The following is an 11,123-nucleotide window of genomic DNA, read 5'->3' on the forward strand; positions in this document are numbered from 1 at the left end:
TTTCTATCAGTTTGATTAACACGATCAGTATTAATTGAGCTATCTACCATCTGCACGCCGCTATCAACTCCAACATCGATCATCACAGGGCGAACATTTGGAGTTGAGCTGTCGCTCCGACGTGAGGCGAAGCGGGGTGTTGAGACCTCAGGGTTTGTTTGGGAGTATCCATCAATCAGTGTTTTTTTAATGACTCAGCAGACTCGGATGAGTCGGTCTGAGTTGATTCTGTTGATTTCTTTGGGACTGTAGTAACCCCATTCGTGATATCACTTGCCCATGACGTTCCTGCATACATCTGACGCTTAGTGTTGGATTGTCGAACGCGGCGCTGAGCTCTTTCAAGAAGCTCCCGCCGTTTTTGCTCTCTCTGAGCGAGCGATGTACAAGAAGGAAACATTTTATTGCTATATCAAACGAATCATAAAAAAATGAGTAGTGTTAAATTCCCTTACCACAAACTCGGCATAACTGAGTCATGTCTAAATGGTTTGATAGTTATGACAGATACTATTCCGCTCATTTAGAAGATTTAGATAGCGATCCTTAATGCAATGGAATGGAACTCCAAATATTGCTTCCAACTCATGTCGATACTTTCGATTTACTACTGTTTTACGAAAGTTTGCTGATGCATCGAGATTTATTAACTCATTCTTGACTCTACTCACCTCTTGCATGACCCACAGCTTTCGACGTAGCGTAGCAAGCTCACGTTTATTTTTTAAACAGTTGGGGCACATATTTATAATAAGGGTTTATATATATATCAAGTCAGAAATTTCAATAATCTAATTAAAAATAGTAAATATACTATAAATGAGTCAAAGCTTACAGAGGATTGCTCTAATATATATTTTTACACAAAGCTAATTATGACTCATTTGTGTGTTTTTTTTGCCCAGTACTCTTTTTCTAGCATCGACTTCCGATTCTTATTTATCAATTGGAGATTATCTTGAGGTTCCCAGGAATCAGGCTCATTACCAAGCCATTTGATCAGATATTTGTACTTCCCAGACCGTGTCGTCTTATGATCCAAGATCTTCTCAGCTTCAAGAATATCGCCACGATTAATAACAGCATCTGTAGTCTCTGTGTTGACCATTTTAAGATCGTTTGGCGCCTAGTAGAGGGTATGACCATTTTTGAACGGATTTGGACTCGGTAGCCATCAATTCCAGCGATTTTATAGACTGCTTTGCTCCATCGAGCAGCTTCTTTATCAAACGTCTGCTTTTTGAGACGGTACAATACGCTTGATCCGACGTCAAACTCCTTCTCAATTCTATCGGCTTCCACCTGATTATGACTCAGATCTGCATTCATTACTTTGCCTTTTGCCTCATTTGGAGTCATACCAATCGAACGGTGAAACGTGGTATTGTAGTTTTCAATAACATCAGTGATAAGCTTTTGCGTAATTCTCTTGGGGGACATTTTAGTTAGTCTCTGTTTCAGCGTTCTGTTGAATCGTTCAATTCTTCCCATAGTTCCATGATCACCTGGCTCATTGTTGTAGTGCTCAATTGTCTTGGGTTTGAAGAGCTCTTGGGCCTGTAAGTTCATGAACTCACTACCATTATCACTTGTTAGGATATCCACTTTGTGGAGACGAACAAACGCTTTAAGCGCTTCTAACACAATTGCTGCCGTCTATTTTCGTAAGAGCTTTGCGTACCCCAGCCTTGAGTTGATGTTGATAGCAGTCAAAATTGGCCGTTTCTTCCAAAACGCAAGATCAATTTGCCACGAGTTGGGGTTATGCGAAGCTATTTTGAAACCATTGAATCTCTTCTTTTGCTCCTGAAATCGTTGAATATCGGGCTGACTCCCAAACCAATCCTTTACTATTTTGAAATTTATCTTAGGATTAAACTCCTTTGCTTTCTGATACAGAGCTTGAGCTCCTATAAAACCGTTTTTGGGTCATAGTAGAGTTTCTTTAATAGCGCGTCCATGATCTATATTTACATTAAAGAAATTCCCAGTGGTTAGCTGCTTAAATTACAAGTGGTTCAGTCGTGATACCATCATCAAGTACTCGACGTTTGTCATAGTAGTAGTTAAGCGCTGTTTTGGTTTGAGTATAGGTGATGATAGACTTAGTTTCTTTCGATAGTCTGAACCCCTTTTTGTACCTTGTAGCGTGATGCGATCCCGTACGACAGTCTCAAACCCATCAGGATTAAGAACACCATTGTTTCGACCACTTCCCTGTTGAATACCCTTCGCTGAAACCTTTACTTTGTATGTCTCATCGGGTAGGTAGCAAATATAGTTCTTACTCGATAGTGAGACCATAGCATCACCTGACCATTCATCTTTGAACAAACCAGGCGTACGGCGATCAAACTTAGCTACCTCAGTGTTGTAGTCACGTGGGAACCAATCGTATTTATGCTCCTTGAAGTGGGTTCGTAGCTCAGGCTTAATACAGTCTTGAAATGGATTATCACAGCTGAAAGCGATATAAGCCGAATCAGTGTCCATCTCCTGATACTGGAAGTCAGAGCGATCGAAGTAGAAATTTATGCAGTCATAGTAAAACTGAAGCATGCGTAGCTTAGCAAGCTGATAGATAGCAATCGACAAATGGACTGGGTTCTTATTATTGAGTCGGCGCTTCTTCATCGTGATCTCACACGCATCATTAAGCTCCTCGAGACCATGGAACGTAAAGTGTTCGATCTTGTTCTTAATAGCTTTGTCACTCGACTCATACTTAACCTCTTTGTGCTTGCTCATATCCATGCCAGATCGACCAAAAGCACTGTTGCCTACCAGTTTCATCATCTCGGCAATCATAGCCTTAGACTTATCAACATCACCCTCTCGCCGGGCGTTTGATACAGCCTCCATAAATGGAGCAAAATCTTTATGGGAGCTCGCTTTTATGAAGCTGTAAGTCTCGGTGATCTCCAAACCATGAGAGAGATACCACTTCAGCAAAGGTGCGTATATGAGAATCTTTTCACCAAAGTAGCTACCAATCAACTTGCGAGCTGGTTTTGCTCGGCTTTGCTTGCGCGCCTCATTGTGTTCGAACATGTGCTTACCAATGACGCTCTCATTCGTACAGTCGATCAGTACATTCTTGAAAATTGGAGTCATCTCACCAAAGTACTGTTTAAGGTATTCTGGTGTTCGAATATCACATTCAAGAAAGCCGAATACTTTGTCTGCTTTGATGTCATCGATGATACCATCATACGCTTCAACCGTAGTCAATCGACCGCATGGCATCTCATTACCAAGGGCCCATAGGTATAGAGCGTTAGCGTCGTATCCGATAATTTTCTTGCAGATCTTAGCTCCACGAATCTTCGTCTCGTTTCGCTTAGCATACCTGCTGAATATAATTGATGGTCCACCAGCAATGTTTCATTTTCCCGTAAATCTCAGATTCCTCCTTGTCAATCGAAAACACCAATCTGTCTGCGTTAAAATCAAGCAGTTTCTTGTATCTGAACCCCCGAAGAGACATATCTTTTCGAGCGGTGTTGCATGAAATGCAGCTGATCAAGATATTGCCATCAGTGTGCCCAAGATTGTTATTGATTCTATCAGCGGAAGCGGTATCAGCAGTCAGCTGACAATAGCATAGACCACACAGATACTTTTGCTTTTGCAGCAATGTATTCACGTGCTCGAGCGTCATACCAAATTTTCGTTTTGCCTTAGCATCCTGACTCTTGTAGCCAGCCATGCGCTTCGCTGGAAAGCGGAATGCGTTAGCAGGTTTCTTATCCGGATATTGGAGATTATTGAAGCAGGTCTGATACATAACCTTCTCTGAAAGACCAGGTAGGGACACTCCATCCGCAAACATATCCAGATCGAAGCGCTTAAATAGCTCTCGCTGAGCCTTGATAGCTTTGGTGAAAGGGACTACGTCGAGATTATTGTACCAGATCAGTAGGTCTTTGATCGATTACATCTCGTGGTAATCCCACACGAACTTCACTCGTTCGTAGTCATCGCTCGTGATGCTCGTTCCACGGAGCTTACTATCAAAAGCTGACTTAGGCGGGATAGTAGTCTGCTTTAGAACATTGAACGCGGTGATGTACTCGTAAGGGAAAAGACCCTTACCAAGACCACAGACACATCTAATTTTGTCATCGCATTTGCAGCCACCGAGATATGTTGTAAGATACTTGTCGTAGCTGGTACCAGCTGGTACATAGTTAGTGATATCAAGCATTTTCATGTCCGATGTAGCAATGCACATGTAGCTGGGGTTCTTGATGACAGATTTGACGTTGTCGGTACCAATTACGGCAAACAAATCTTTCTTAATCCAAATATCATATCGACCACAATTGAAGCCGAATACTGGTACCTGGTCAAGCTGCTGTTTCAGTTTCCCATAATCAGACCTTTGCTTACCAAAACCAAGACTGCGGTGAAAGTCAAAGAAGCTGGCATACTTTCCCTCTTCAATCCAACTCTCCACATCAGACATCTTGTACTTTTTATCAGAATTAGCGCCTGGGACTTCCATACCTGTCAGACCATGTGCATTGATGATTTTTTGTAGAAGCGACATATATTTATTGACATTGTACTGCTGAATCTTAGCCGATACATCACCAATGTAATTGAACATTTCCGTAAGTAGCATCTTTGGATCGTCATTTACAAAGCAACGCACCCCCTCGGTTAAACTATCAGCTACTGATACCGACACAGGAATGTGTTCGTTCGTGAAGACAGTATTCTCCCCGTGTTGAGTCGCGGTAGGCTTAAGAATGGCCTCAAAGTCATAAACGATGAAGTGATCGATGTACTGGTCAGTATTCTTGATTAAATACTTCGTAAGCAGTGATCGTATTACGTTCTGAGCTGGTTTGTAGATAGTTGGCTCAGCTGGGAAGCTTTCGATATTCACGAGCTCACATTGATTCTTTTTGTGATTTTTTACTCTTTCAGCGCTGACGAAAACCATTGCACACTTAGGGCATTGATACTTAGCCTGAAGCATGTCAAAGTTCTTGATGTAAAGAGCATGATTCTCGAACGATAAAATATCCATAGCTTCATACCCCTTGTCCGATCTACGAATGCATTCTACATTTCCGGAAGCTACATCCATGCTATATACGTTAATACCGAGTTGGAAGCAGTCCTCAACTTCATCGAGTTGTAGTAGGTCAATAGGCTTGAAACTTCTAAATAGACTCAGCGTATACTTCACCCCCTTGAAAGAGCAGTAGCGCTTGAATACCTCCTTCACCTGAGCCTGAATTCTGCGAGGATCCTTCTTAGGGCTCTGGAATGTATGCCAGGCGATATAGCGGAAGACGCACTTGTTGTTGGTCTTAGGGAAGTTGATTACATGCTTGTTTTCGCGGATAATCTTAGGAATAACAGCGTCGCTATCCCCAAGAGCATGGTCGCGATGGTAGACGAAAATCTTGAATGCAGTGATCGCCTTAAGCTTATATCCCGAGCTGGGATAGTTCAGCTTGTCAGCCAACTCCATAGACCGAATTTCCGAAATGACCTTCTTTCGAATATCAGCCTTGCTGTTGATAGCGACAGTGTAACGGGGTTACATAAGTGTGGAACACACAGGGGTACGAAGTACCCGGAGAGCTAACAAACTCTCAGTACATAAGCTGGAGAGTTAACAAGGTCTCTCAGTACGTTGGCCGAAAGCCACACGTTATGCATTTGATTAGGTTTAACTATGCTAGATAGTTAAACAGATACATTTACCCCTAGGCGGCTTGGTCGCAATAATAGTAAATAAAACACTTCTGGTTTTGAAGCATAAAAGTTAAGGTGTTAACTTTGAGCCCTGGTCTTGGGCTGTAAGTGTCTCTTTAGGATAAGGAACTTAGTATTGGTGACTCTTTGAGTCGAACGTCTTCCTCTGACGCTAGAGCGACGGCAGCCCCGCTGCACTTGGTAGCATCTTGTTGGTTCAATCCCGCTCCTGAGTACGGTTGACTACTATCCTCTGCGAGAGATGGAACACCCCGTGTTCGCGAATTTGCCCCCGGCGCAGCAGGACGCGCTTACTAAGCTTATGTCCTTGCTTGGCCCGGAGGGTCGTGGCTCATATGACATCGCAAGATCCAGAGGCGGTCACTGCCAGGCTCGAATCTATATCTTAGTGACGACAACAGGTTCTGAGATCAATTCCAATTCAAGATAGTTGGGTTATACCTTTTTGGAGGTTTTAAGCCATTGTCATTGACTATATTGGGATTGACTTTTTATTTGAGAAAAAAAATTAATTCATTCATTAAGTTCGGTTTCGTTGTTTTGTCATCAATAAGTTCGGTTTTGGGCTTCGCTTGCGAGCTCGAATTTGGTCTCTATTCTTATCGTCGTAGCTCTTTTGATATGACAAGCGAGCGTCGCGTGTGCGCTGGTAGTAGCGCTTCTGTGCTGCCTTTTTTATGTTCTTTGTTAGCGAGGTATTGTTCAGGTGAGTACGTCATCTTAGTATATAACTAACTTTTTTTTATCAGGATGAAAATTAATTGAGTGTTATTCCGATGACGAATAGATCACGAAGTAATATTTTTAAAATATCTTGGTAGGCCATGAAAGAGAAGCTGATGTCATTGAAGCGTTGAAGCACTCAATTCATTACGCACCTCGGGATACGGAACAAGGATTGCATACTGTTTAATGGTTTGAGGAGTCTTCTTGGTGAGAGTTTTGTAGTAGAGTGGTGGAAGCAAAAAGAAGAGTCGATTGCCGTTCTGACCCAGTTTCGCCAAATCATCCGCCGCCCCGCCCTTGATGTCATGCGTTTTTCCCACAGTCATCTGGAATCCACCGAACTGCGGCATCCACGCATCAATAGCAGTATAGTTCGATGTCCCAGGCACGTATAGCTGCTTTGCATGTTGACCGACTTCCACACGCTCCGCTACTTGCCGAGGCTGCGATGACCGTGGAATATCGATTGTACCATCAGCTGGAGTGCGTTTCCTCTTTCCAGAAAACAGCTCTCGATACACGAAAGTCCCACCCTGCTCCAGCCGATCCATAGAATAAAACTCAAAGATGTATCCACACAGTGAATGTGCTAGCGGGTTTCCATCTGACGAACCGAGAAGGCTTTGCAGCTTCGCGCGGTCAAATCGCCACTTTGTTCGAACAATCAATTGCATCGCCAAATCTGATGCATAGACGACTTTGTATTCTCGATACGGTTCTTGGCTGTGGATGTGAATCAAAGTCTGAACGATCGTGGTCTTCGAGTTGATCTCAGAGTATATAGACACCAACAAAATGCAATCATCGAGAGAACAACTGCTGCATGCGGACATCAGCAAAGCTTGTGGGTCAGTTTCAATGTCTTGCAACACCAGGCGAGGTACACCACCCAAGCAATCAAATCGATTCTCCCACACAGCTGCTGCATGTGGATACATGGGAGCAATTGTCGCCAGTTCTTCTTTCGACCACAGTGGCATGTAGAAAACATCGGCAGTAGGAGGCTGCTTCTTGAACTCACCGATGCAGTCTCGTCGCGGTGTGCTTGCGAGAAGAACTGAGCATAGCCGGTAGGGAAGCCCAGGGATACTTGTTGGGTCCATCGAATCAACAAGGCACCACAGATCAGGCGACCAAAACTGTTCATTAAACTTGCTTGGCAACGCCAGACAGATCAGCATCGTCGATCCATCGAAGTAAAAGAGCCCATTGTTGTCGAAAAGCAGCACGCGCTTCTTCTCCTTGATCAATCTCCACAGGACATAGTAGACGAACACCGACTTTCCAACCCCAGGCGTGCCCGTGACGACAGCATACTTGACCATGCCCACATTTGGATTGAACAGCGCATGGTTGGCGATCACTTGGTACGAAGAGCGAACGTAGAGCTTCTGACGTCTCGTTAGCGGCAGCAACGACGAAAACTCGAGCCAATCACCAACTTTGTCAACTGTCCGGAATTGTAAGAAGAATGGATTAATGCAGTGGTCGAATACACCGTCTTGAGAGACTGTTGGAACCGAGGACCCTTGCTCCGGAACCACCACCAGCACGTGAATTTGCTCACTGGATGGAAGCTCCATGTTGCTCTTCGTGTAAAACCACGTTGTTAAGGTCTTTGAGCCTAGAATCGGTTCTCCGGCCGTCAGCGCATGGATGTAGTCATCAGATTCTCCTTCCACCAGCTTCAGAGCAGCCCGATGTTCGTCTGGGAGCCACTTAAGATTTTCCTCCTTCATCTCCTCCGCAGAAGGGCGGTAAACAGTCTCAAAGAGACAAAGTCATTGACTTGCTTGCGAACCGCAACAGGGCTGACATCAGCTAGCCGCTCGGCTATCCCTCCCCCATCAAGCCCTGAGCCACTGCGTGGCGGCGTCAGTAGGACGCGAGGGTTAACCAAGCCGTTCACACAGAACGGAGTGTAGCCTGTCGAGGCGTGCACTGCATTATTTTATGCGAACTCAACAAATGGTAGCATCTGGCTCCAGCGTTTTGGCGCCTCAGCGCATACGCTTCGGAGGATATCCTTTACAACGCGATTCACGCGTTCGGTTTGACCATCGGTCTGCGGATGGTCCGCTGTGGACATGTCCAAACGAGTGCCAAGCACTCTGAAGAGGGACGTCCAGAACTTCGCGGTGAAGCGCGGGTCTCGATCCGAGACAATTGCCTCAGCCACGGTCTAAAAACAGCAAAGCTGTACCTTCACCATCTATGGTGTCCGGCACCGCCGCTAGATGAGCCATCTTGCTCAATCGGTCTACAAAGACCACAATACCCGTGTTTCCTGCCTTGTCCTTGGGAAGGCCAAACACAAAGTCCATATTCATGGACTGCCAACATCCCTTGGGGACAGGCAAACTCGCCAATGGCGCTGCCGTGCTCGGCGCGGACTTTGTCCGTTGACACGTCTCACACGTGCGTACATAGGTGCCAACCCACTTATACATCTTGGGCCACCAGTACATCCAGCTCACCGAGCCATTGGGCTTCTTCCGACCTAAGTGCCCGCCCACGGGCGTATCATGAACCTCATAGAGGATTCGATACTTTAGATCCTCATCATGAGGAACGACTACACGAGGGTAGTCCTCAGAGTCGGTGCTGTAGTACAGCAGGCCGCCATCGAGCGAGTATCGATGCAGCCTCGCGCGTAAGCGCCCAGACAATTCCTTGTCAGAGTCTTTAAACGCTTCGCTCCCAAGAGCCCGTAGCAGCGCTACGCACATGTCGTCTTGTGCATACGCTCCGCGTATCAAGTCAGGCACTGACGACGTCACTGTCGTGACATGAGCTAACTCGTAGTCCGGCCTGCGCGAGAGCGCATCGGCCACTACATTAAGTCGCCCCGGCTTGGGCTTCACCTCGAAGCTATACTCGGCAAAGAAGGAAAGCCACCTTGCCATTCTCTGAGAGAGATGAGGCGACTGTGTCGCAGTGCGTAACGACGCATGATCAGTAAAGATCACAAAAGGCTTAGAGCCTAGCAGGTGTACCCTGAATTTGACTAGAGCATACTTCATTGCAAGTAGCTCTTTGTCATGAACTGGATAGTTCTTCTCTGCAGCTTTGAGCTGGCGAGACTCAAACGCGATCACGCGTTCACGCCCTTCGGCGTCTGCTTGTAGTAAAGCACAACCGATTGCAAAATCGGAGGCGTCACAGACGACGCTAAACGGACTATCCGGGTCCGGTAGCGCAAGGATCGGAGCCTGGAGGAGGCTCTCCTTCACAGCCTCAAAGGCTCCGTCGTGCTCGACGTTTCAGCACCATGGTGCGTCCTTCTTAAGGAGATCTGATAATGGCCGAGCCATCTCTGCGTAGTTCGCGCTGTACTTGTGCAAGTAATTGGCTAAGCCTAGCCACTTGCGTAAGTCCTTTTGGCTCTTGGGAACCGGCCAGTCCACGATGGCCTTGACTTTGGCAGGATCTGCCCTTAAGCCACGCTTCCCAATGAAGCACCCGAGGAAAGGTATTTCCTCCGCGCCAAAGACGCACTTATCCAAGTTGGCATACAACTTATTAAAGCGCATGCACTCGAGCACCGCTCGCAAGTGGTCAATGTGGTTTTCCACGTCTGACTTTCCGTGCTCAGCACGACTATGGACGAATATATCGTCAACGTACGTTCGAGCGTACGCCCGGTGGGGCCTAAACAACTGCGTCACAAGACGATTGAACGTTGCTGGTGCGTTCGACAGCCCCTGGGGCATCACCAGCCACTCCCAGAGCATACGGCTAGGAGTACTCACCGCTGTCAGCGGAATGTCGCTCGCTCTCATGAGCAATTGGTAGTAGCCATCGACCAAGTCGAGCGCGCTGTACAACGTACAGCCTACCATGTTGCTCTGCAGAACATCCTTGCGAGGAATCGGCGTTTGCGCCGGGATAGTGGCCGCATTTAGCTTGTCAAAAGCATGAACAATGCGCCACTTGCCGTTCGGCTTTCTGACACAGAACGTGGGTGTTGAGTGCGGAGACTTACTCTCACGCACCATCCCTGCCTCGTGCTTCGTACGGAAGAATGCGTCAATGACGTCACACTGCTCTCTCGGCAAAGGCCATTGCCTTGTTACGCAGTATTTGGTTCCAGGAACCAGGTCAATCTCATGACACACGCCTCGATCTGGAGGCAGGCCCGTCGGTGGGTCTTTCGAGACAACGTCTCCATACTCCTTCACCACCAGCTAGAAGGAATCCGAAGAATCTTTGAGGATCGCCGATCCACTTCTTGCGCTCAGCGCCTTCTTGGTGTCCTCTAGGACCGCGTCGTCCACGACGGATGAGGAGTTCAACTCCTCCTCAGGTCCCAGCAGGACCACCTCGGCTAGCTCGCCGGCCTTCAAGGCTTCGCCAAACTCGGCAATGGACATCTCGTCCAGCTCTAGCAGAGCATCGGCAGCGGGCAGAGTGTCAAGGCTGATATCGCCTTCTACCCCCCCCCGTCACTCCGTTCACGAGTGTATACAGCTGTTCACAGCAATCACGTGGAGCATCACCGCTCGTCACGTTGGACACATCGTCCGACGTCGAAGACGTCACAGACGCCCTGCGTCTTCGTCTCCTATTCCACCGCGACCGAGCCCGGCCGGATGAGGGCGGTGTGGCGACATCCCCGTCACCACCACCGGGTGCAGCAGGACCATCACTCCTCGAAGAGG

The 11,123-nt window shown here is 46.9% G+C and overlaps 2 protein-coding genes across 2 annotated transcripts; both read right to left on the reverse strand.

Annotated features, from left to right (window-relative positions):
- Window positions 1-880: 880 nt before the first annotated feature.
- Window positions 881-5,488, reverse strand: PITG_05038 (chromodomain protein, putative; the record flags this gene model as incomplete). The annotated part of the gene is made up of 8 exons (XM_002905666.1): window positions 881-1,126; window positions 1,198-1,588; window positions 1,682-1,827; window positions 1,880-1,890; window positions 2,032-2,043; window positions 2,142-3,339; window positions 3,431-3,924; window positions 4,003-5,488. 8 exons carry the CDS (start codon window positions 5,486-5,488, stop codon window positions 881-883), a joined length of 3,984 nt encoding a protein of 1,327 aa, XP_002905712.1.
- Window positions 5,489-6,407: 919 nt separating this feature from the next.
- On the reverse strand, window positions 6,408-8,216 carry PITG_05039 (crinkler (CRN) family protein; the record flags this gene model as incomplete). Its single annotated transcript, XM_002905667.1, has 1 exon — window positions 6,408-8,216. A coding segment is annotated over one exon (1,638 nt), but the record flags the coding sequence as incomplete, so codon positions are not given.
- Between the last annotated feature and the right edge of the window lie 2,907 nt (window positions 8,217-11,123).

Source organism: Phytophthora infestans, genomic scaffold (assembly GCF_000142945.1).
Source record: "Phytophthora infestans T30-4 supercont1.6 genomic scaffold, whole genome shotgun sequence".
NCBI classification, from domain to species: Eukaryota; Oomycota; class Peronosporomycetes; order Peronosporales; family Peronosporaceae; genus Phytophthora; species Phytophthora infestans.